At 45.1% G+C, this 27,469-nt stretch overlaps 1 protein-coding gene and 1 non-coding gene across 13 annotated transcripts in view; both read right to left on the bottom strand.

The window, feature by feature from the left end:
- The window catches only part of heph (polypyrimidine tract-binding protein 1 heph), a 334,912-nt gene that overhangs the window by 49,751 nt on the left and 257,692 nt on the right, over window positions 1–27,469 (bottom strand). For all 12 annotated transcript variants that reach the window (XM_080276227.1, XM_080276228.1, XM_080276223.1 and 9 more), the window contains one exon: window positions 6,372–6,473. In XM_080276227.1, the coding sequence (XP_080132353.1) occupies window positions 6,372–6,473 (102 nt within the window). The remainder of the gene's footprint in view (window positions 1–6,371; window positions 6,474–27,469) is intronic.
- Window positions 8,759–8,876, bottom strand: LOC145404791 (5S ribosomal RNA). The gene has a single exon (XR_013898246.1). It is a non-coding gene; the product is annotated as a 5S ribosomal RNA (ribosomal RNA).

Below are 27,469 nucleotides of genomic sequence, written 5' to 3'. Positions count from 1 at the left end.
CTAAGAGCGCTCCGGTCGGTCAGTCACGCTGTATGATACTTCACAGTTGCTCAAAGGATTTTCAAAAGCAAGGTGCTCCCCTCTTGCGAAACCAAACATGGTGTTTCACTATAGCTCCCTAGGAATTTTCATAGACACTTTCACTGAAGCAAGGCCCAATATTACGGTGTTTTACTTTAGCGCAGGCCATCTTGTACTTCTTCTGTCCTATTAATTTTAATCGTCACCATCAGACGAGTTTGTTCAATTTGCGAGTCTAGTAGTGAAAAGGTTAATGAAGGCTCAAATTAAACTCTAATCTGTAGGTCACCTGAAGCTAAATAGGTACATACGTTTGGAGATAACCCACTACAATAAGTCATCAGACTGAAAGGGTTAATGAGGTGATTCGTTGGAAAATATTGAAGCAGCACTAGACTAAATTAACTACATGTTAAGAGGTGCAAGTTCAGCAACGGCGGTGGTTTCTTATAGGCTTCCCAAGAGACGAGCAGGAGACATCTCATTAGTTATGCTCACTGGCCAGAGCTCCAAGCCTGCTGGCCCCTGAGCCTCGTAACTACGGCACCATGGAAATGACTAACACTATTCCACCTTCTCTCATTCCATTAACAGTTCCTTAAAATCTCAGGCCTGTTTTCACTGGCCACTTATCAGTATCCAGCAGTGTGCCTGGTATCAAAAAGCTAATCCTACCGTTTGTGGTGTGCATTAAGCCCTTCAGTACAATTACTTTTTCATTCTTTTACTATTAGACGACTCATTTAGCTCTGGAGGCATTTCGTAATGATCAGCTTAGATGCACCATTAATCGTAAAGTATATGACCATAAAATAACGGTACTCTTGTTATTGTCAAGAGATGATATTCTGTTCAGGGGATGGATCTCGTGGTGAACGGGTTAACGAGGGTGGGAGCCAAGTGACGGGGTGGCCAGGCCGGTACTTCATCAGGCAGTCACGGGCAGAGGGTTGGCGCCCCCCTCCCTCCTGTCTTAATGAGGCCACGGGGCCTCCTTACGTTGCTATTGCCTTCACTAGGCACCTCACTTCAGCCACGCTTTAACTTCACATTTAGCTCACAATCCATGCTCCTAATGCTGACATCAAGACACGTATGCTCGCTGTTAACCCACGCTTATTACCGCGCTCGAATGGAGTCCAACGAGATATTGTTTTCGGTCGTTCCCTTGTTTGTTTGTTGGCAGCATTACGGAAAAACGGCAGAATAAAATTATATGAAACTTTCAAGATATGTGGGCACTGGTCCCGAAAGGGAATGATTTAATTGTGGAGGTAATGTCTTCAAGCTCGAAAGGTGAAACGCAAGATCAAGGAGTTTCGCAAGACGAGTTCTTGAATGTGAAGTTAGCTGCGCCATTACCGTAGAGTCGTAGACTATAATTAGGAGTTTAACTGGTCAATTGAAATTGTAGTTAGTTGCGACTTTGTTTACTTACATTCAGTGACTACCGAATCAGTATTTAACAGCACCGAAATAACTGCTGTCGGACGACGTATGTTGTGCCCGCACCACTCGTATTAAATCTAGTTTAATCTTATGTTAAAATACCGATTGCACTCTTGATAATACAAATTCAGTTGGCCATGAAACATCGCGTAACCAAGAAAATGCTGAAATGTCTGGCAACTTTTTGAATGGTACGCACATGTGATACAATATGAAGATACAGATGCAAAATTTTCAGTTTAATTTAGACCATTATGATTTCCTTTTGCACTAGTTGCTCAATGTTGCATTCTACCACCTGCTGAGCAATGATACACACTGCCACTGTTGCACCCTAATTTCTTCCCATGATATACCAGTTTTCCCAAAGATTTTAACTAGACTCCCTACACTCCTCCAAGAACAAATCCCACGTCAGTCAAAAGGGTGTGATAAATGATTCATAAAAATGTTACAACAACTTTCCATGAAGTAGTTTTGTAACTGCAGTACCGAGACGATTACCCACTTTCAAAGATGACATTCTTGCTGCCTTTAAACGATTTTATCTAGCTTAGGTGACAACAGGAGGGGTTTCATATAGCATTCATTAATTCACTGTGTATACTAAATCTCATTCAGTTAAATACAATCATCTGGAGGAAGCATGAATAAATCCATAAACTACATCAATGGACTCGAGCGGTCAATCACAGCAATGTTCAATGCAACCAATTAACATTCTAATGAGGAAAATTCCAGTATGTTTGTCTCGGACAGACAAGATAACCGACAACAGAAGACTATTTCCGTTCCCGCTGGGTGTGCTTTGTCCCTGTTGGCCCAACATGAGGAAGTGGATTCACTGACATCACTTAAGTGAGCCTAAGTGCGCGTCCACACGTGTACTCGAACATGTGTTGACAACACAGCTGGCAACATGTTTGGATACTTGTATGCAGCAGTATTTGGACAGATGTATGCAAATATGTTACAGTGCAGCTTCAAACCTACGGGCAGCAGAGGTGATGGGATAAGTGTGTCTACACCAGGCAGCTGAGACTCCACCATGATGCTGCCAACATGATCTGGACACTGATGTTCCCAGCATGTTTGCAGCATGTTCGTTATTGTGTTGGATACATGCTGCCAGCACTTGTTCTGGCAAACGTGTGGACGCGCACTAACACAACGTTCTAACCACCGTGAGGTAGCAAAGCTTTGCGGCAAGCTCGCTCGCTCGCTCACACACACAGTCCTTAGTAACCATCTGATTAACAATGATGTAATCAATGCAACACGACTGCTGGACTAACAAATTAGTCACATTATTTAACTTGGGATTTGTATGAGGATACGTGGATATTTTACCCCACATTCGATTTCCCACGTTTCCTGAAGTGGACCAATGATGACATTTCATGTGGCTATTCACTATCGTATATTAATTATTATTCTGCAATACCATCTAATGTGGTTCCGTGCCTGGTTCTGACACCATACCCCAATGACTGTAGAAGCAACAGGATTTAATCTGAGTGTGAACTATGAAATAAATCTGATTCCTCAGAATTATGAAAAAAAAAAATCATGTTCAACACTCACATTAAATATAAAAAAAGTAATGAGACATAATAATATACTGTATAACATTCACATTTCAAATAAAAAACGTAATTTGACAATAATATACTGTTTAACAATCACATTATATATAAGAAACGTAATGTGACGTAATATACTGTATAACACATTAAATATAAAAAACGTAATGTGACATACAATATAATTTACTGCGCGAAAAACTGACCACAGTAACAGTGAGGGACTACACTCTGTCCAAGATCTGTGCATAATATAGACAACTAACGTCTTTTAAAGAAAGTGTTTGTCAACTGCGTATAGTATATGCGTCGAGGTGAGAATGGTTTCAAACATTCCAAATCGATGAAAATTTTTATGTTAACTACTTCCCTAACAATTCAGCCTGGTGGTCAATTCAAGCAACTTTATGTCCATTCTGCCTCTGCACGTTCATTCCAGCCCCGTGAAGACTGGCGGTGTATATCAGCAGTATGGGCGCCGTGAGAATTTATAAAGTTTTCTAAGACAAACAAATATATAAATATGTGTCGCTTTTACAGTAACTTGGTCTGCAGATTAAGTATACTGCAGATCACAACTTACAAACTTAAATAATATACAAGGAATCATCTAAAATACGTGCAATTTCCTCCAATCCAATCATCAGCCCAGTACTAGGCTTCCTCTTACCTATCTGAAGTCCTTGCAAAGATATTGTATTTTGACTACAAGATAATGATCACCAAAAGTATTATTACATCATTTTTATCTTTTTAATTATGCCCTCACAATGTTATGGGTATCTGATTTCCAGCGATTAAACTTCTGGTACATAAAAATAATATTCACTGGGTTTTACATGAAACTATATTAATTCTTGCAACACGAATGCAGTATCTCTTCAACTGTACTCTGATCACTTTTGTCTTGGCCTAATATTGCCATCCCTCCATCTTGAGTGCTGAGTTATAACATTAAATTACTCCTAGAATATGATGCTAGTCACGAGTGATATGAAGAGGATGGAAAGCCGTAGCACTGTCTTTTCCTGCTACTGAGCTAAGTGAAACATGCTACAAAGGGATGAAAATTTGGGTCAAGTTAAAGCGAATGAATAGAGTCACTTGTACGGAGACCATTCTAAATTGAAGACAGCAGCAATGGAGCCCCTTACCCTTCCACTAATAAGTTACATATGTCACCAGTCCCCTATCGCCATGGGTATCAACCTACCATGCAAACAAAGAGAAGTGTGAGTGCTTGGTATTTAACTTTGAAACAGGAGTGAGAGTAAACTCGCTTTTACCAGAAGAATGGAAAGCAGCTTTAGCTGAAGTTTACATCATACTAACGCGTCTGACTGTAGTAATTCCTTTCACATACCAACAGAGTAACATTATACTTTCAACAAATTAAGAAATAACACGGCAGTTTGGACTCACTCAAGAAGCAGCCTTACTTACTGGTGGTGGTCTACCTGTACCGTTAAGTAATAATATTTAACTGCTAAACTTTACAGTCAACGAGCAAAAAAAAAAAATTTCTTAAGAGCTGCGAATATGACCAGGCTTTCATTGCATTAATAATTTCCACATCAAGCACGAGAGAGAGAGAGAGAGAGAGAGGGGGGGGGGGGACCAAGCACATCCAGTATTAGATCTCTGATGTATATACCGAAAATACTTTGGTGTTTAACAATTACCACACTGAGCATCACCATCAACCCCTTTCAATCGGACGATATTCTTTACTTACTCGTAACTACCCGACGTTTTTGTTAAGCTTGAGTGATTCTTCGAACCGCGAAGCTTTAAATAACATTCATTAAATCAATCAGCACTATGAGGTCTCAAGTTAGTAAAGTCTGGGGTAGGAAAAAATGCGTCATTGGACAGAATTAAATGCCAAAGTGGATACAATGACCAAGCACATTCAGTGTTAGCCACATGTTCCATGCAAAAAATACTTTGTCCTTGTGATTGCAGTTTTAACTATTTCCACATTTAGCACACCCACTATTAGCAACAATGTAAGTAACTGCTGAAAATGCTCTGTACTCGTAGTTTAACATTTCCCAAACCTACGTCACAATATCAAAATCAAAAGTGGATATGGCGACTAAGCACAGACAGCATTAGCACCATCAGAGGTAAATGCTGAAATTACTTTCTCGTGTTTTAACATTTCCCACACTAAGCATCACAATTAAAGATAATTGAGAATATGATGACCTAGCAGACCTAATATTAGCAACATGTGAGGTAAATGCTGAAAATACTTTGTACTTGTGATGTCCGGAGTTGTAAGCGGCTACAATTTAAGCCATTGCTAAACTTGTCCGTTGTGAGGGTGCGGGGCGAGCCTGGTGGCAGCTCCCATCCGGCACTCCCCGCCATCAGTTACCATACACTGCCAAAGGGTGGGGCAAGGGGAGGGCACACGTTGGTGTCAATGGCAAAACCAGTACCACATGGCAGCTGCGTAACACTATATCCGAAACACGTTCGGGAGTGCGTACTGCGCCATGACGATCATTTTCTCCCAGGGGGAAAAAAATAATAATCAATAACGACAAGGGAATGATGAGCTACAGCGATAAGCTCGTGTTACTCTTTGTGTCCTACCGATCTGCAGAAAAATAAAAATCGATGTACTTCGCGTTGCGCCACCGTTGCTAGGGAACACGCATAGACGATTTCACTGGAACGACTCTTGTTTGTGAGCGGAAGGGAGGGATGGAGGATTGGAGAAAAGAGAAAATGCAAGGGAAGCGCTACGGCAGCTGTGCGAGGAACACCTGGCTGGGTGAGCTTTCCCATTTTGCAGGACAAAAGGGGTGGAAAAGTCACAGTGCAAAACAGTTGGAATATCTAACTTTACAATGGTCCAAATTTCGTTTAGAGAATTCAAGTGCGACAGGCTATACCTGCACTAAGACTGTCAACTAGGTGAGAAACTGGCTGGATAATAACTGGTGAACAGCCCCGATTATAAAGTACGAATCGAGACCTATTTAGCTTTCAGTGACAAATTTCGGGGTATTTGTTTTCCTTCATAAAACGAAATCAAAGCGAAAGTTCAATACAAGCGTTTACGAGAACCTAACATTCCGAATCCCATTAAGCTTAGACTGTAGTCATGTGTAATCAAGATGGAGGGTTGATACGATTAGTAGCCAAGGAGACTCATTCCAGCCTCTTCACTAAGGTTTGTCGAATTTCATGCAATCATGATTTCGTATTTAAAGTTGCAATAGTGACAGCTCCGTCAGGTGAGAACAAACCGACTAAAGGATATTCTATGCGCTATGTAACACACTAAAAAAAAGTAAAGCCTACCTTTTTGGCGTCATTGTTGTTGTCGGCATGGTTGGGAGCCGGGCTCATTACAGACCCATTGCTCACCGCCCCCGTTTGCGACAGCAGCTCATCAGAGCCACGCTGGAAAGAAAAAATAAAGCTGGTTAGGATCACGGATAAACACTATTACAATACTATTAACCTTCGCTAAAGAACATATGTTAATACATTGACAAAATTTATCACAAAACTGGTTCTGTACGCACTTTCCTTGCACACACTTGACACATCTTCAAACACACTAATGCCAGCACACACCAACACAGTTTTCCTGTAATTCATGCCCTGAATTCGTTAATCCCACTCAACGCTTCTAATTTCCGCTCAAAAACCAATGAGGACACTTGGGGTTCTTCATCTCTTCCAAGGCAACTTTCCACAATTCCTGCCGCCACTACCTTCCCTTTACAAGGAATTTAAGGAATGTGAGAGGAAGGCAATAAAAGATCCTTGGCTCAGCAGTATCCAGTAACAAAGGTGAGGATGTAGTGAGGGATAACAAAGGCAAGTGGGCTCTATCGGATGACAAACAGATAGATACAAAGATAGCTAGATAGACTGACACATACCTACTAAACCACACCCACCCACACATACACACACACACACACACACACACACAGAAGGGGGAGGGGGGAGGACAGGAGTGGGAGTCGAGTGGATGGGGGATCACATGCACCAAAGGGCGGAAATTCAAGAGGCGAGCGTCGTGGCACCTTTCACCTCACTGGCACACACAGTTGGAGAGCCCCCGACGCACCACTCATAAGTCCAATTTCATTCCCCAGGTAATTGGCTCGGGCCCATGAATACAAGATTTAATACACGGGAAATACAAAAAGACTCCCGCTCGCCCCCACCCCCCCTCACAGTACGAGCGATTGACAAACGCACTTAATACATGCTTTTGTTACCCTTTAATATTTGAGGCAGGAAATTAATGTCAAACACTCCACCTGATGACGACGACCCTCTTGCCCTCGCTGGTTGGGTGGGAGGGTGGGGTGAGGGGCCCCCCGTATCCCTGGCCCCTTTCGTGCCGTGGATCACCGCCAGAAGAGTTATTCAGTCTGGCCAATTTTACATCCAAATACCCTCCAAAGCCCAGCGTTTCTGCTAGTATTACGAATGGAAATGACAAATGGAATATGATCCAATTACTGCGTGCCATCGTTGACCATTTTTGCTTGAGAGAGAGAGAGGGGGGGGGGGTCCCCAGACTAATGCAATAATGTTTGAGGATATACCAACAGTCCTGTCAAACCGCAGGGAGGTCATGTACAGTCGTGTGGGGTCAGTGTACTCCAAGCAACAACTGTTCCGCTCCCTCATCATGGTGACCAGCCTTGTTAACCGCCTCAGGAATCATCTGTCCACACTGACTTGGCCATTATAGTGACAATCTCCGCTCCAGTAATCATTCCCTCCGACACGTTCTCAGGAAACTAGCCCTCCCTTCCTCCCGTCCTGCCTGCCAGCTTCCCTTCTCCCTGCCTACCTCCAACACGCCACACCTACCTGCCCCTCCCAGTTGTGCCTGCCTGCCTCTAACTCCCTGATCTATCCGTCCCTCCCTGAGACATTTTCTCAGAGACTAGCCCTCCCTTCCTGACCATCTTTTTCCCTCCCTGCCTACACCTTAAACTTGTCCTCCCCTGCCTGCCTCCAACTCACCCTAGCCTTCCCTGTCGAAGTCCAACTCGTCCCAGACTTTGCCTTCTAACTCACTCTAGCCCTCCTTGCCTACCTTCACTTCGCGTCAGTCCCTGCCTACCTCCAACTCGCTTCAGCCCTCCCTGCCTACCTTCAGCTCGCTTCAGCCCTCTCTGCTTACCTTTAACTCATCCCAGCCCCCTCTGCCCACCTCCATCTCAACCCCAGCCGTCCCTGTCTACCTTCAATTCGTTCTATCCGTCCCTGCCTACCTCCCAAATCAACCCACCTACCTGTCCTCCCGGTCGTGGGCCTGCTTGCCTCCCATCCAACCCGCCCACCCGCCTCCCCGGCTCTGCTGCCTCACCAAGCTGTCCCGCCACGCACTCAGGCCTTAATTACACACCCAGCATCTAGCCTTGACATCCATCTTCCCGGAAATATCAACCTTTACCTCTTCGATCCTTTAGAAGACGAAGGGCAGGTGGAAGTAATTTAATCTGGATAACGGCACTAATAATCGATGATACAGCAGCATGAGCAGACAAGAGACGGGAGGGAAAGCACAGACAGTAACAGATGTATGTCAGATAATTCATTTCATTCATTGCCAGACACCATGTATCCCAAACGGGGTGGCCAACGGCTTAGAGTTAATTGTTTTACAGGGAGGGGCACTAATCCTCCACCAACCCCATTTGACGCAAAGGGATGCCAACAGCATCTGGTGTTCCCAGGCGGTCACCCATCCAAGTACTAACCAGACCCAACGTTGCTTAACTTCACTGATCGGACGGGAAGCGGTGTACTCAACGTGGTATGGCCAGATAATGAAAGGTGAAAATGGATGCAGGGAGGGGAGTGCAAGTGAAAGGGAAGAGTCTAATCCTTGCAAAGTTTCATCGCGGCAGCTCATCCCTAAAATGTTGTGCCGCGCTAAACCGACGTCGTAGGTCCCAAGCAACATCTGAGGCACCGGACGTGATATACGCACCAAAGGGCTTACAGTATATTTAGCAGTCCCTCCTTGCTTAGCGGTGAGGGGCAAAGAATGGCGGGAGAGAGGGAGAGAGAGGGGGGGGGCGAAAGGGGAGAGGGTTGGGGGATGGGAGCGGGAGGGAGGGACACAGGAACAAAGGAATGAGATGAAAGAGGATGGCATGGCGTAAGGAAAAGGGAGGATAAGGTTGAGGGGAGCGCGATAGAAAACGAGTGAAGGTAATGGATTGACAGGGGAAGAGAAATGGGAGGATGTGGGAGCGTAGGCCGTCAAACTGCTGTCAATACGGGGAGAGAGACATGGTTATGATCAAGCGTACGTGGTTGGAATAGAAGCACGTATACTCAGGCCATCAAGCTAATTTTTTTCGGTTCTGTTATCTCGGCATCATTAAAAAAAAGAAAAAAAAATTGCGCTTGGTAGTGTAGAACTCCAGAAGTGATATGCAAGGGGGAAACTGTTGACCCCTTCAGTTTCACGACGTATATTACTGGTTTATTATTACATTCAAATAATTTTATTCTGCTTACGACTTCGAAATGGTGGGATTAGATGCAGTCTTCAATAATCCTTCCACTACTAGAGACCCATTATATGGCCTCATTAAATGAAAAATGTCAACAAATGTAATGGGAACCTACCATACGACTTTACATCCATCCTTCATAATATGAAAAATGCTACTAAAAAGCCTTCGCGGATGAAGACAAGGTATAAAGGAAAAAACACAGACTGAATGAAAGGCGCCGAGAAGCAACAACAGGGGTGGGGGAGAGGAAAGTAGGAGGCGGAGTCGGGTGGAGGAGCGCAGGTGACAGCTGGGCCATAATCGATAATCAACAGGTTGTACAAGAAGTGAACAACAGCAGTTTCTAATCTTGCTCGAAACCCAAAGTCCCTAAAAGTCCTCAGATTGTGAGCTTCCATGCCTAGACTTCAATGACTTAATAATGGGAACTGGGAAAAAAAAAAAAAAAAAACTACTGTATCAATAGGCATTCTTTAATAGATTTGCCATGAATACTGCCTTTTAAAACGTGGAGATGCAAACTCAGAAACGACAAAATCAGCTGTATATGTATAAAAGAAAAAATAATTTGGTACTTTTCAGACAAAATGTTTTTGGAATCGTTTTCCTCTGAGCGGTGTGTCTTGGGGCAAGAAGACTCCCTTGAGGCTCAGTCCTCGTCCACCTTCCATAACCCCGGGATGATGAGCGACTTCTTCCAACTTGTCTTGACCTGTGCCCAAACTTTCTCACCCAAGTTGCTACAACCATTTCCTACTTTTCCTCTCCAACTGTGATCGTTCATATCCGACTTGGAGAGGGGAAGAACGGAGGGGAGGGGGGCGTGGTGAACTCTAATATATAGTAGGAATCACATGATTCACTCTCACAACATGAAGACCAGTTCGACTACGCACTTTTTCTTCTTACTACAACCAGTCGAGTTTATTCAATTCAGGGGAGACGTCCTGTGCAGGTGTTACAAGAAACGGTATCTGTATCTAAGTTTTTTGTTCTCACTTGAGTAAAATCGCCTAGAAATTTATAGTAATCGGACTGACAGGGTCAACTATAAAATGCCTGCGTTATAATTTTGTAAAACAATTCGTTATTATGTAAGAGTATCATATCGATGGCATTTAGTCACTATAATTTGCAAGAAACTAGTACCCGTCTATCATACTAAGTGAAGACAGCCGCGAGGTCTGACGGATGACGAAAGCGAAGCAGCCATTCTCGGCCTCACCTCACTGTAGTGCAGGGTGGAGTGGCACTGTAATGCAAGAAGCTGGAAGAGGAGGAGCTGGAGGTGGAGCCTGCCGGTCGTCTGCTCCCTACGTAACACGACACTCTAATTAGAAGGACAATAGGAAGAGGGGCTGGGCCTGGCCATGGAAAGGGTGGGGGGAGGAAGGCAAGAGGCGTGCAGGAAAAAAGACCCTCGGTATGAACTCCACCCACGTACAAGAATATTCCTCCCTCTCTTCACTCATACTGACCACGACGCCCACCGCCCGCTGGCTACACATGCTCCACCCAATGTATTGTATTTGTGACAGTGCTTTTTTTTACATAAGTATTATGGAGGATGTAATATTCCACGACATTACCTTACACACTTCAAAAGTACACAATAAAAGATAGTATTTTTCCCCCTAGCTGCGTTCGTACGCAATGTACCAGTATATGCTCTAGGAATGGCCTCCAGCTAAACCTGATTCACCTGGCGGGCGGGAGGACACTGGCACCCCTGAACACAACGCGGGGCCACCTGGCTAATGCTGTGATCAATACCGTGGACGGTGTTGGATTATAATCACGCCAAATTGGACACGAGTTCTCTGTGACGACCTGCCTCCCATTTCACCCGCACCACTGTTTACCCTCAACGTTGACTTGGCCCGCGATAACTATCTTACACTATATACTGTAGTCTTCCTCTGCTTTTCACTTTAAAGGGCTGTGCTTAAAGCTAAATCCCACAATGGAATACAAGCTTCCAATTTTTGAAGATAATTTACAAAGCACGTGACGAAATTAGAATGTCTGGCCTTCCTTGACCATTGCTGACTGCACTGTTGTACTGTGGGACGCAGACTGACTATGCATAATGACCAATGGCGTTATAAGAATGATCAATCATGGGGGGAGGGGGGGTGGGTTGCATTCCACTTCGGCCCTAAAGTTTCATTTATGTCGGCTAGTCATTATTTACATTCCTGAACAATATCAGAACAGCAATGTAACTAGAGGGACGCGTGAGAGTCACTTCAAACACAAGTGCGTCACTAATTGCTTTAGTTTTTTTCCAATTACTTTTTCACTGGACGATGACAGGCACAGTTGTATTTACACAAGCGAATCATAACGAACTTCTAAGTTGGACACATAGGTATCTTTATATTTCCAATAATGTGATAAAAATTAAATACACTAAATGGTCTAATTTGGTTTTAATTCCAATGCATTTTTATGTTTTCCAATTAAATGTATGAATATGTAAATTCCCAACTTTTACAACTTGGTCCTAAAAAACAAGGCTGCTTTTTTATGTTGCACAGCATGTACCTCGGGCCACTCCAACTTTAACCTCGTTTATCAGTTACTATTTTCACCCAGACAGCGGCCGGCCACCTCCACAACAGCCCTCCTATTGTCGAGCTCAGCAGGAATAGCGCTGCCAAAGACCAACAAATAAAGGAAGGGACGCGTGGCCCCCGACTGTGACAGACGGAGACCAAAAGTTGACAGTGAGGAAGGTAGAGTGAGGCATGAGCGGGCAAGAGGCAGGCGGACCCAGGGAGGCGCTCAGGTGATCAATACAGCCTGCACGCCCTCCCTGTGGCCCACGCCAGATATGCCCATTCACTTCATAGATACTATCAGACTTTAGCTGACCTGCGCCATACATACCCATCCCCAAGTCACAGCCACAGCCTGCCTCTTTCACCTCCCGCCACTCATGCTGCTCTGTCTCCCGCGTTCTCCATCACTAAACCCTACCTGCATCTGGGATTTCTTTCCTCGTAAACTTTATCTTCACGACTGTATATTTTCATTAAACATCGCCAACTTCACTACTTGTATATGGCTTTTCCTTCCTCGATAAACAAACTGCACGTCTGCTTTACTTGCTACCGGTATATTATTTAAAAATGTGTTCGCTCCACGGCCAGGAAACATGACGCTGATAAAAAATACAATGAAAATGTTTTGCCTTATTGTATGAAATATTCTTTTCACTTCGAGATGAAGATAAATTACCAGCGTTCAACGGCGCTAGTGAATGCTGCCACCTCCGGGGAAGTACGTAAATTTTAAACTTAACCCCCCCCAAAACACACCCACCCACCCACCCTCTCTCTCTCTCTTCCCGGTGAGAATAACGCAACGGCGTGTAAGACGTGTAACTTGGCTTACACTTCCCATGCATAAGCGATAAAAAATACGTTTCGAAGTCGGTATATTTTACTCGCACAAGTAAAATATACAATGGAACGTCGATGTAAGGTGTGCTGCGTTTTGCAAGGAATGTAGTCGAGCAAAGCAGAGCTATAATACATGGGACAGTATGTATAAACAGTACCGTTGGTGTTCCCTTGATAATATGAAATTACTCCAAGAAGTACACTCCGTGTTTATGTCGCTGATATACAGCGTATCACCATAAACTCTCCAAACATTGCATCTTCCAGAGATTCGGAAGACCCTATCTTATGACGCATTATGTATGCTAGTTGCATTCTCTTGAATTATGAAAAAATTCAAGGCAATACACTCAATGTTTTACTGTATTTCGTATTATGCATGGCGTTTCATCACGGGTCTCCAAAGTCCAAACATTTCACTTTCCAAAAAATTCGTGTAAAGAACATTTATACCACTAGCTTTCTCTTGAAATATTAAGTTGCTTCAAGCAATATACTCAATGCTAGGCTATATTCCGTATTATGGGCAGCATCTCCCACCATAAAGTCTCTCCAAACAGTGCACTCACCACAAAGATCTGGTGGAAGAACAAATCACAGGGGTTGAAATTCGCCCGCGCCAAACGACCGACTGGCTATTCCTGGCGCGGGAACCTACCACAAAATCCATCTTATAACACCCAAAAGCAACAGCTGCACCGACCTTTACTGATAGAATCACGAGACTCGGGTTCATAAGACGGCGGTGCTGGTGCACTGTGTCGAGGGTAACGTTCCCAGGGCCCATCGTAATTCCGGACACTCGCATCTTCCATTCCACACGCACAAATTTGATTTCCGACCCTCATTAATTATTCAAACTAATAATTTTAAGAACTTAATTACGCTTATTTTTAAGGGCGTTAATGAGTGGCATTAATAAACAAATTAGGAGATATTTAGCATGCAGCTCAATTCCCTAGACCGACATCATATCTGGATCTATTACAGGGATCGGAAATTAAACGCAACACAGCCATGACGCTGTAAAAAGGAAATAGAGGATGACGAATGAAAAATGCCATGCGCTGAGGAGACAGTTTAAATAAGAGTTTCCTCCTATTGTAATACTGTTACTCATGCATGTGGCAGCATCTCGTGCCTTTATACTGAAGTCACAACAGGATGTCTAAAAATATAATACAGGAAAGAGAGGGACTTGTTGAAATAAAAGCTCTGAAACTAGCTCCCTCGTTATCAGCGATTACATACCGGTACTCCCGTACTGTGGTTGTTATGTAAAGGGATAGAGATGAGTAAAGGAGTGTATAAGGGAAGGGGACGCAGGGGTGGCACAGCGACTGTGTTCATTACTGGGGACGGGCGAGCTCCCTTCCTCCCTTTCCCCCAATCGCCTAATCCGCAGGTAATTGGCAAGCTCGCCCCCCTCCCACCGTGAAGAGCTCACATCCAGGTAATCCAGCAATAATTGGTGCCGCCTCCGTCACCATCTTGTGGCTCCCAATATGACAATGACCATATAATCTATTAAGGCAATGGCAGCGGCGTCTGGCAACCAGCTCTGTCCGCCCCTTCCCTCTCCCAAGCTTCGGTGCCTTGTTCATACTCCAATTAGAGATTAGGCAAGGTTCTCAACTGGTTAAACCAATCAGCCTTAATTATATCATCCAGCTCCAGTGCAATGTGGTACAGAAGCAACGTATACTCGTGTGAGGGATCATAGCATGGCTGTTCGGTTCAGACAGGTGTTGGGAGAGGGAGTTCCATTAATAACCCTACACTCCGTAACTTGCATACGCTCCAGGAATTCAGACAAGCAGAGCCATCACAGCTACACAATAACACCGTCCAACTGTTATTTATGGACGCCCTAACAGTGCCATGACGGTTTGCAAATAAAATTCTAAAATGCAACTTTCACTAATTCATTGTTAAATATTATTCTGCAAAATCTATTACACCCACCTGGAGACAAAACGCTTGTGTAAGTGCCAGTCTCGTTACCACAAGAGAAGAAGGGTTCTCATTTCAATAAAAATATGAATTATTTAGAAAACAACACGCCGACAACCACACAGGAACTCGATAAGAAATGCAAAACTTTCATCAAACTTCCCACCTCTAATCGACCCAACTGCACTGCACACCAAGATTATCCGTGAAGCCTGTACACAAATTCTCTCTACAAACACCGCCTGAAAACTGACAGTCGGTGTTAATAACAAGGAGTTTTGTCTAAGATGGAGGATAAGCAACGGTGGGAGGGGTACTTACTCGAGCAGAAACACACAAGATTAGGCTTATTTCAGTTCATCCGGCTCCGAGACACGCCCAAGCCACACCAGACCCCATCAATGCCACACCGTTGGAGCTGGAGTCATTCACCTGCGCCTCGTGTGTAAGCGTGACCAGCCCTCGTAACGCCTATTGTATGGCCTCCACATCTCTCCAGCAAACAGGACCCTTCCCCGCCCTTTACCTCCATTCCCCCCCTTCTCCATCACCACCTTCCCCCAACGTACTGCCCCTCCTCTAATGCCGACAACCTGCCACTTCATACACCCTCCCGGACCCCACACATACATATCTTTCATCAATGAATTCAGTCATCCCAGCACTCTCCAACAACTGTCGATGATTTTTTGTTAACATTCTGATACTTTATCTTACTACACAAAGACATGTAACTTCTTTTTTTTATAATCTGGGAAATATTTAAAGCAATGTGAAACGACGCTAAATAAAAAAAAAAAATAACAATATATGGTTTGAAAAAAATATATTGAGGGAAAAGAATAAACTGGTCACGTTAACCGAGCCAGGACATACAAAAATCCAAAGCTAAGTGAAGCGTACAGGGATATACAGAACGACATTTACCCATTCAAAACTAAAATGAAGTTGTCAAACGATAGAGCCGCTATGGTGATTGGTTGTGGTGGGGGAGATGGAGGAGATGGCATAGGAGATGCTGAGGGGACGGGAGGGAAAGAGAAACAGGAGTGGAAGAGATGAAACAAAAGGAGAAGCAACAGTGAAAGGGATGAGCGAGGTGAAATAAGTGCTGGGACAGGAAGCAGGGAAAGAAGAAAAGAAGGAGGAGGAGGAAGGGGGGGAAGAAGTAACGTAAATAGGGAGGTAAGGTGACAAAGAGGTGGGGGGTCAAGGTTAGGGTAAGGAATAATAGGAAGGACGGGTGGCAGGGTAGGGAGAAAGGAGTGAAAAGAACAGACATCGAAGAGAAAATAGAGACGAATATGGTAATGGAGAAAGGGTGAAGGAGACAGCTCACTTGAGACAAAGTTGAACGATACACGAGTCAAAATGTGAGAGCACGAAGAACACTGCTAAATAAATTTTTTTGAAGGGGACGTGAAACAAGAAGTGAGCAAATGTATTATTCTGAAGAAGGATGCCCGTGTGTGTGTGGGGGGGGGAGGGGATTATGGGGAATGTATAGACAGGCAAGTGGATATCTGACTATTGCAAAGGGGCAGCCAAAATATGATCGGACTGCAGTGTTGACTTCAGGGATGCGTTACGCCATGTGGAGCAGAAGGGGAGAGGAACAAGTGGAGAGAAACGGAAAAAAGGTGGTAAGCTGGGAGGTAAGGGGTGGGCTGACTTATTGGGAGTCTGGTGCACTGCCGGGATAGGTTGAGCAGGGGGGCGAACACAGGGGAAGAGGATGGCTAAAGGGACACGGCGATGGGGGAGGGGGGACAAGAGAGCTATGGAGGGGATATGGGATGAGATGGGATGGGCGTATGGAGGGACTATGGTAAAAGGTAGGGAAAGAGTGAAATCGAAAGGAAGCTGGGAAGGGAAAGAGGTAAAGGGGAACAGACAGGGGAGGAAGGGAGTGAGATGAGAGGCAAGGAAGTGGGGTTATGGGAAGGGACACGGCGTGGGGGTACAAGAGAGCTATGGAGAGGATATACTGTAGGATGAGATGGGATGGGCGTACGGAGAGACTGAAGTGGTACGAAGGTAAGGAAGAGGTGAGATCGAAGGGAAGCTGGGAAGGGAAGGGAGGAGGTAAGTGGGAAGAGACGGGGGAGGAAGGGAGTGAGATAAGAGGCAGGGAAGGGAAGAATGAGTATGGCAGTAAGGAAGGTGAAAGGGAATGGCTAATGAGGATGGGATGGGAGGAAGGGATGGGAGGAAGGGAGATGGGGAAGGAGTGATGGGAAATGGACGGAAGGAGGCAGAGAATGGGCGAGGGTGTTTAGGAGAGAAGTAAGGGGGTAGGAAAGGAAGAGGTGACGAGGGGATACTGAAGCATGAGTGGGTTGCAGTGTAAGCAAGAGTGGGATTAAGGGAAAAGTGGCTGCGGTGTGCGAAAAGAGTGGTTACAAAGTTCGGCAGTGAGGTTATGGCTGGCTGCAGAGCAAACCAACGAGCCAGGAAGCAGGCAGCGTTGCACGGGTAGGGACAGGCTGCAATTAGAGAGATCATAAACAGGAGAGTGATGCGGTATAAGGTAGGGGTGCGGTAGGCCAGGTGTGCAGTGTGGTGGGCCAGCTCATGCCGCCGAGTACTGCCAACCCTGTATCGATTCCGCCCGCACTGCCCTTCTACCACCATGTTACCAACGCCACAAAGTATAAATGACACCACAGCCACGTTTCCATTGCACGCAACACCAGAATAAGTTCCGGTCCTTTGTCTGTACTTGCAATTCAGCACACAGTCGTTGGGCATGTTTAGTTAATCGTTACAACTTGGGTAATGGCTTCCCCCAAAGTTCCGGCACGACTCGCCATTAGCTTTTTAATAATTTTTTTCTAGTTCATTTAGATCCTGGAACTTAAAATAAATATAAGACTCGAGACCCAACAAAATCCTTCTATATCAAGTGAATGCCTCAAATGTAAGAGATAAAAACACGTATTTCAAAATCGTGGAGTGAGCAGCAGGAAGAAAGACGTTGGGGCACGACTTCATCAGTGAGCTTAGTCAAGGCCGTATAGACTGGGGCAGATCACGAGGCCGAGGTGTTCTGGCTGATAATGTTTATATCGAAAAACATTTTAAGTTTGGTCTGGCTGATGAAGTCATCTTCCTCGCTGGTTCAAGCTGAGAGAAAGGAAGAAAGGAATGAGAGGGACTACAAAAAGACTTGGGTTTACGAAGCATGGCAAACGAAGGCTCAAATGCAATTTGAAGAAAGATTGTCAAGACAGAAATGTAACAACGTTTGTGAATGGGAAGACGGGACGGGAAACAGAATGAACTGGAAGAAGATCTAGGTGGCGGAGTGTGACCTCCGAACGTAGACAAAAGACGGCAAAGACCAGTAAGAGAAAGAATAAAACGAAAGAGAAAATGGTGGGTTGCAACGTCGGGCAGGAAGAAGAGAAACGACCCACATAATCGGAAGATGAAGCAGGTGAAGTGAAACAAAAAATGGAAAAAAAAATAAACCAGATATAAATGGAAAAGGTAAAAGCAGAGATGGATACTGGGAAGGAAAGGCAATACAGATTTAAAAGGTAAGAGGTGAGAGGTAGGGAGACGGGAGGAAACGGAAGGGAAGATAAGGAAAGTAAAGGGAATGGAAGACAGATCGATACTGTAAAGGTGAAGGAGGAGAGGTGGGAAGGAAGGAATAAGGAAACGTCCAAGGGGCTAAGATTATGTCGGAAGAAATGAGAAAAGGGCGGAAAGGAAACAATAAGGGATGGGTGGGAGGGAGATATTGTTGAAGGAAGGAAAGCCCAAGGTAAAAATCAGTTTAAGGCAGGAATAGATATAAAGTACGGTTAGTAACTGGAAGGGAAATGAAGCTACAAAGATTAGGTCCCTAGGCACTGGAAGGACAGGTAGGGGAAAGGTACAATACAAAAAAATAAAGGAAAGGTAAAAGAAGCGACAAATCAAGTCCCCGAGGTCGGTGAAAGGGAAAGGAAAGGTAGGGGAAAAATAAAGGGAAGGGAAGGCAAGGGGTGAGTAAGGAAAGTAAGGTAAGAGCAGCGACAGAGATCAGGTCCCAAGGCTGGAGGTACAGAAGTGGTCTCCCAACAGCCCATTACTATATTTCGCCTGGGACCAACGAGGCGGTATGGCTGCTTCCAGAGCCACCTCACAGACGCACTCACATCTATTCCCCCGGCCCTCTTAAGCGAAGAATATGACCTTAACACTCCCCTAGTGACATGTTTCTCGGTACATGCAGATACATGAGGGGGGGTGGGGGATCTAGACGATGTTTTATGAGTGTGCGCGGTATTGTAGTGGTTTGGTAAATAGAGAGCAAAAAAGAAAATATTAGCTAAATGAAAAAGTTACACACATATTTTATGAGTATCCTAGAAAAAACAAGAAAATCCCCACTCACTCTACTGAAGTGGTCTTGTACTGTAAATGGAGAGGGCATAGGAAAATATTAACTAAAAACAAAGTTATGTAGATATATGATACCACGTATAAAAGTTGAGATAATGCAAATATGCCTCAACTCATCTCCTTGTGACGTTTCTCTAGGGGACGGGGGGAGGGAGGGGGGGGGAACTCCAAAGCAGAAAAGGGTTGGGTAGAACTGTTACCTAATGAGCAAATATTTAACCATCTCTCCCTCAAGAAAACCACTTCTCGGGAAAGGAAGGCGTGTTAATTTAACTAACTTTACGTCTGCGAAGCGAAAAAATTTGAGCATTAATAACACTTTAATCCTTTCGGCGACAGTACGGCACTTGTTGGTAATTATTTTCTGGTAATAGCATAACTAACAGTAAGTTTATTTGACTTATGAACAAGTTGCTATAATCGCCCGTGCTACAATTACACAAGCCTATTTATATGCCAAACTCCATTACCACTCTGGCTGCACCTAGAATTAATTGCAGAGTTGCCGGTCAGGCGGTGGAAATGCCTGTCCTGACCGGAGTCGGTGAAGGGTTTGTCGAAAACTTTAATTCAACGTGATCTCAAGGCTCAGGAGGGCGGCATGACGACGGAGGGCTACAAGGAAAGAGAATAGCGGCTTCTCAAGACCTGTCCAGCGCACATGGGTTATTCAAATTTCCTCCATGTAAACGAAAACGAGGATTAAAGGGGCCATGGAGGTGGGGAGGGCAGGAAGCAGAGACGCGGATGGAGTGGGGCGGGGCGGAGTGAGAGGTAAGTGGGAAGGGATCGCCGAGAAACGTGCAGGGAGAGGACGGGGTGTAGAGATGGAGAAGAACGGATGGAAAGATGGAGGGAACAGTGATGAGGTGACGGAGTGGTGATGGAGATGAAAAGCAGTGCTGGTAGAGAAAAGCTGGATAAATGGTAAGGTGTGGTAACAGAGAAAGGTAAATAAGTGGGATGGATTAGTGGCTAAGATGATGTGGGGTAATGGGAAGGAGTGGTAGAAAATATGTGGAAGTGGGAAAGGGTGGAGGTAAAGATGGTGTACGGATGTGGGAAGGAGTGGAAGTAAAAATGTGGGCAAGTGGGGAGAAGTGGTGAGAGATAATGTGGGCAAGTGGGCAGGAGTGATGTAAAGATAAATTGGTGGAGTGATGGTAAAGATAGTGTGGGGAAGTGGAATGGTGTGGAGGCAGATATAAAGCGGGGAGGGTCGTGGGAGAGATGATGGGAAGTCATTGGAGAAACAATGTGGGAAGGAGTTGTGGGAGAGTCATGTGAGAGATCGGGTGGGGAAGGAGCTGCTGGAGAGATGTGGTGGGGGAGTAGTGGGGAGATGAGGGGGGGAGTAGTGGGGAGATGAGGGGGGGGAGGAGTAGTGGGGAGATGAGGGGGGGGAGAGGAGTCGTGGGAGAGAAGAGGTGGGGAAGCTGGCTGAAAGGAAAATGGATCTGGGGACAGGAAATAGGGTGTACAAGAGGGAGGGAGACATCAAGGAAGTGGGAGAGGGAAAGATGAAAAATGAGAGAAGAGTGGATACGAAAGGAGGAGGAAGTGTGGAGATGCGGGAGGAGTGGTGACGGTAAAGATGAGGGAGAGGGAGGCAGAGAAGTGATGCGGGAGATGTGAGTGAATGTTGGAGATACGGGAGGTGTGAGTGATTGTTGGAGATACGGGAGGTGTGAGTGATTGTTGGAGATACGGGAGGTGTGAGTGATTGTTGGAGATACGGGAGGTGTGAGTGATTGTTGGAGATACGGGAGGTGTGAGTGATTGTTGGAGATACGGGAGGTGTGAGTGATTGTTGGAGATACGGGAGGTGTGAGTGATTGTTGGAGATACGGGAGGTGTGAGTGATTGTTGGAGATACGGGAGGTGTGAGTGATTGTTGGAGATACGGGAGGTGTGAGTGATTGTTGGAGATACGGGAGGTGTGAGTGATTGTTGGAGATACGGGAGGTGTGAGTGATTGTTGGAGATACGGGAGGTGTGAGTGATTGTTGGAGATACGGGAATGACAATGTTGTAGACGAGGAAAGAGTGAGTGGATGTTGGAGATGCGATCTGAGTGTAGGGATGAGGCAGGCCTGGAGGAGATGCGATCTGAGTGTAGGGATGAGGCAGGCCTGGATGAGTGTGGATATGAAGGAGACCGGATGACTGTGGATATGAAGGAAGCCTGGATAAGTGTGGATACATGGGAGGTAGTGCAGAGAACAGGGAATGTAAACAGGCAAAGGATTGGAAGACTATGGAGACACGAAGTACTGCAAAGATATTAGATGAATGTGGAAATACGGAGGCACTGTAGTGAATGAAAGGGGATATGGAAGTGCAGAGATGTGACTGAGTGTGAATATATTGGGAAATGTAAAGAGGAAATAGTGTATGTGCAAATTAAGGAGTGGATGAGTCTAGAAATAAGAGAAAGGTGATGGAAGGCTGGCAAGAAGGGTGAAAAAGGGGGAGGGAAGGAGGGAGTACGACGAAGGCGGGAAGGAGGGAGTGTGGAGATGGTGTAGATATGAGGAGGGACTGTAAAAACGAGACGGGGGGAGGGAGGTGTGGGGCTGAGGCAAGGGTGTGCCGAGATGAAGTGGAACCGTGTGGAAAAATGAAGTGGAGAGCGTGGATAGGCTAGGTGGATAAGGTATAGAATGGCAAAATAGGAGAGTGTAAAGACGATGAAAATGCGTGTGGAATGCGAGGTGGGGCAAGACAGACGGAGGAGGAACGAAAGGTGTAAAATGTGATGGGAAGATGTAGGCTGACGGGTGAAGTGTGGACTATGGTGGGAAGGTGTGGAACGACGAGGTGGAAAGTGTAGAAGGGTTAAGGAGAGAATAGGGGGGGAGGGGGGGGGAGTTGAGGCTAGAAGGGGTAATGAACGAGGGGTGAGGGCTGAAGCAATGAGATGCAAGATGAGCGAGGAAGTGGCAGGAGAGAAAGGGAGGTGGCTGACAAAGTAGTTTGGGGCTTTGATGAAATGGAGCAGCTAGTATGATGAAATGGAGTAGCTAGTACACTGTTGAGGAAGGAGTTTCAAAGTACCCTCCGAATTTATGACGATGTCAAATACATAACAGAAATTACTGACCTATGTTAAATGTGGTTGAGTTCGTCTACGTTCCCTGTACACCCACGACTGTGGAGGTACTAGAATGTTGCCATAAAGGAGTAATATGTAAATGCTGGATGAACTTCCCTTGACCTTCGCAGCTCGTATGCAATGCAATATACATGACACAAAACATTTGACAGACCTCTCTTAAATGTGTGCGAGCTCTCACATAAACGTTCCCAGTATAAGCGCGATTGTACGGGCACTATGATGCTGCTTTAAAGGAGTGTTGTGTGGACTCCTAGACGAACTTCCCTTAACCTTGAACCAAGTGCATCCCCCCCCCCATTCCCCGCCCCTCCCCTCCCCTCTCACCAACTCTGCCGCCTCATCCCGCTACCACCTTGTCCTGTCCACAACAACTTTGTAGATAAACGTACTGAAAAGTTAACACTTTAAAAATTAATCCACAATATTACAATCTCAAGTCAGAACATTCATGGGTAGTTGACAGGGGGGAAAAAAATCATTTGGAATACAAAGGAAAGACGTAAATACCGTTGATTATGGCCAGGGCCCTACGATACTGGTTGGAACATTACATATAACCTTCCTTATCAGCAACATGGGAGTTGTCTTGATGGGTAGCAAAGTATTGGTAATTTCTCTTCCCATTTTACCTGGCATAACATTTCCCATCCCCTAAATATACCTGAACTGCTCTTTAGTTTGTCACCCTTTATAAAGCTGGGAGTTGCGGAAGCACCTAAGAAAAGTCTAGTTATTTCCGTCTACTCTTTCCACCCGAAGAGGTCTTGTTTGGGTTTGTTCCTAACATCCCCACTTGAATTTATTCATCTGTACACTATATCTCACCCTTCCGGCTAGAAAAGTCTCCCAAATTGAATAAAACTGTTTGCAGAGAGTAAGAATAAAAATGAAAGTGTCGTTCTCCGTCTGAAGGGTAAAGACGTGGCCCCACCTCAACAAGTGCGTACATCCGGTGCCTGAAGCCCAAGAAAGAGTGCGTGGGAGCAAGAGTGGCGGAAGTGGGGGAGGGGAAGGTCAAAGTAGGAGTCACCACCAGAGCCGCGCCAGTACCCCGCTGCTGCAGTCAACGACCCCAACACGCACACATGCACACATGCACGCACGCACGCCCCGCCTCCCCCGCCGCCTGCCTTCCACACACACTTCAAACTTCTAACACTGACCCGTGTTTGAGGTGCCCCTGAAGGCTTCGTTGCTTCTCGTCCTAATCTATTTATCCTCTACAGCTCACGATACGATGCTTGGGGTAAAGAAAGAAATAACTATTAATTAATATCCTGGAAAAATACTTGGGATAACAGATGGGAAGAATAATGGTTGAGAGCATAAAGGAATATTCTCATGTTACTTATATCGCCTCCTTCGCCACGCGCCCCACACCTCAAATTTCTGATAGTGACCCGCATTGTAAGTGATACTGCAGGCTACACAGCACCTCTAATGCGATTTATTTTAACTACTGCATCTTAATATTCTCTCATGTTATTTTTATCGCCTTCCCGTTACTCGTCCCTCGTACTTCAAACTTCTAGCAGTGGGAAGTAATCGTGGTGCTACGAGAGGCTTCGTGTCACCTCTTCCTTTGCGATTTATTTAGCATTTCAAACTTCTGGTACTCTGCCGCATTCTAGGTAGCACTGGAAGGTGAGCAACACGTCTTCCTTGGTGATTTACTTAGTATTTCCAACTTCTGCCAGTGGCCTGCATTCAAATTGGCACTGGAGGCTTCGTAGCACCACTTCTTTAGACACTTTTCAGCCTACTACATGTTATCGTTCTTTGATAGCTACATCGCCATCCACGTCGCCACCACTTCATACTACTGCTAGTCGGCCGTATTGGAGGTAGCACTGGACGCTTAGCAGCACCTCATTCTTAGCTATTTACGTGGCCTACTTGAATAACTTGTAGTATGCTGATTACATCACTTTAATGTGACAATTGTGTTAGTCACAAGAGGATATAGGTGTGCAATAAGTAAAAACAGACTGCTTGAAGAAGAGGTGCTAAATCCCGAAAGCCACTTAGAATACAACACTATTCTACACCAGGCCCCATACACACACTCCAGAGTTCTTCAACCCAGGCTATTCACAATGGCCACCACGTGAAACGAATAGGAAAGCTGCTCAAAGTCAATAAAGCAGAATGCGTAACCGTGCCAACACCCTTATGCTGTCACGATTATCACTTCTTGCCTGATACATTAACTTTTCGCTGTCAACACCTTTTCTACTAACAAACATGTAATGGGTAAATGTAATGAAATGTTTAAGACACTCCCATACACTTCCTTTGTTGAAATGCCCCAAGTTTTAAGACCCGGCGCAAGTTTAACATACGATATATAAAGACGAAGCGAGTAGTGGCGCTCCCAGCCTCATCCGGGTGAGGTACAAAAGGAGGTCATAGAACTGGTGGTGGCAACGGCTGCTGCCCCTGGTCCGACAAGCCTTGAACTTGACCCACTCTCGGCTCTTTCACCATCACATCCTCCTCCACCCTCCACCACTACTCCACACTTCAAAGCCATTAACAAAGCAGCACAATGACAGCCTTCGTTTTAAATTTTACTGCCAAAGCAACAACCGCCGCATTTAAAACCAACTAAAACAACACAGCCACCGCCTTCACTCTAAACTTAAACTGCCAACACTGCTTCCTCTACAGTGGCCAGAAGTAGCTTCAGCTAAAAACAACCACCAGCAAAACATGCCGCAACCTTAGCCAACGTGATTCTTAACCACCACACTCTGGCCTGCCAAATCCATTATACCACTCACATGGCCAAAGCGACCAGTCATCTAACACAACCAACCTCCTGTACGATTTCTCCAACGACTTTCTCACTGACAGTCTCGAGGCGTTCGTCTCGCCCACCATCTCACTCCACTGCAGATGACGGAATATATAACCATGTAGAAAGCTGTGAACTACGAAGGTTGTATTGAACTTTTAATTAATGTAAGAATAAAGAATGAGAAATGTGATAAAAAAAAAGACAAGTGGAAAATCCTGATGCATGAAGAAAGGAGGGGAGCTAAGCGCTGGCGCTGAAATGATGGATGCACTTTACTGCATATGTGTGAATAGCATATTACCGAGATAAGAGTTCGAAGCGGAGAAAGCCAAGACATGGGGGAAAGGCGCTCTAGCTCAGGGAAGAAGCTACGTTCTGCCATTGTAATGAGGGATGTAGTTTAATGAGAGAGTATGGAATGTGATATGATTAAAGAGGAGATCGAGAAGTGAATATTCTCAAGACATGGGGGAAGGGGCTCTAGCTCTGAGAAGGAGAGGAGGGAAGCTAGGCGTTGGCGTTGGAGCGCGTGGAGCCGGAAGTTAAAAAGTAAATGGCTGAGGTTACGTTGAACAGCTGGCTCTCCACCACTGACCAGACCAACGAACTTTAAAGCACCACCGCAAACTATCTGAGCATGACGTCGCACAAGTACAATGTTACCTTCCTTACACATTACACTGCTGCCAAAACTTTCCTTCATACACATTCTGTTGGAGTAATTTAGTTCCGGGAAACACACATACACACACGCACGCACGCGCGCACACACACACACACACACACACACACACACACACACACACACACACACACACACACACACACAGCCTCTCTCTCTCTCCCTCCCTCCCTCCAGGAAGCCTCTCTGGCGCCTTCTTCCATTTCAGTGAATGAGGGGCGAGTTTTTAGCTACACAAAAGCCTCCGGCAGTACGGTAGCTGAGTAACGTATCAGGAAAATTCACTGTACTGAAGTTTACGAAGATTTCATATCCTTCGCCACGTGATCTCCCCCAAACTGAACAAAACCAATGATTAGCCAAAAAGAAAATCCTAACACGACAGATCAACCTGCTGAAAGGGTTAAGAACGCCCACTAAGACCTGTGTTACGCTCTAGGAGTTATAAGGTTGGCCAACACTCCTTCACTTGGAATAAAGCAACTCCTGAATGCGCTGGCGGGCGTTTGGCAGCAACTCAAGGTCGCTCTGGGTGGGACTGTTACAGCATCAAAAGGGTTACTGACAGACAAGACTTCGCATTATTTAAGAATACAATCAAATGATGACCCCGGCTTGCACGAAACTTCCAATACCAAAAGAAGTAAAGACATAAAGACCACATAATGTACATGTGATAAGTGGTGACATGGTGAGGTGTGTGGTACGTAGAGGGCGGGACAGCTGGGGTTTAGGGAACGGGTTGTTGAGCCCATGACCAGAGTGCAACAAAATTGATGATGATGATAATACAAGGCGCATGTAATACCCACCCCTATTTGCAAAGCAAAGCAAGAGTTATGGCAGGACTACTGAATAGACAAGTAAATAATCCCTATTAACACGATTTACACTAGCAACAGTTACTGACAAAACTACGCATGGTAATTAAACAGTGATCCCCGTTTACAGGACACTACTGCAACACTACACATATATGACTTAACTAAATAAAATACCTATCTGCGTATCGACTTCAAAAGAGGTGCAGTACAGCCGAGGAAGAGTCATTAATGTGGTTTAAGTACAAAACTGAGAATATTATAATTCGATACCAAGCATATAACATGTAGTATAGCACAGTAAATGGATAATAAGACAAGTTTAAGAAAAGTGCTGGTGGAAGAATACAATACCTTTATAATACATTACACAAGAGTACAGACAGTTACAAACGGAAGAGAGTGTAGTAAATGTATATTAATATGAAAATTACAGAAGTAGAGCATAGGGGGTGGAGTACTGCAGAGGCCACGTGAAGAATGTAACGTGAAGATGGAGAATATTAGGAAGAGTGCAGTATGGGCAACAGTACCAGAGGAAGAAAAGTTATGAGAAAGGGTACTATGGCGACCGTAGCAGTGAAACTATGTTATAAAAAAAAATAGGGCGGCAGAGGGAACAATGCTAATAAAAGAATGCATTATGGGGAAGAGCAGTGTCAAAAGGAAGACTACAGTAGGAAGAACAGTAAGAGGAAGAATACATTATGGGGAGGACC

The sequence above is a fragment of the Coenobita brevimanus genome, chromosome 64, assembly GCF_032717465.1.
Source record: "Coenobita brevimanus isolate Jiangsu-jjx chromosome 64, ASM3271746v2, whole genome shotgun sequence".
NCBI classification, from domain to species: Eukaryota; Metazoa; Arthropoda; class Malacostraca; order Decapoda; family Coenobitidae; genus Coenobita; species Coenobita brevimanus.
The sequence above is the reverse complement of the archived record's forward strand: the minus strand, read 5'-3'. Positions and strand labels throughout refer to the sequence as shown.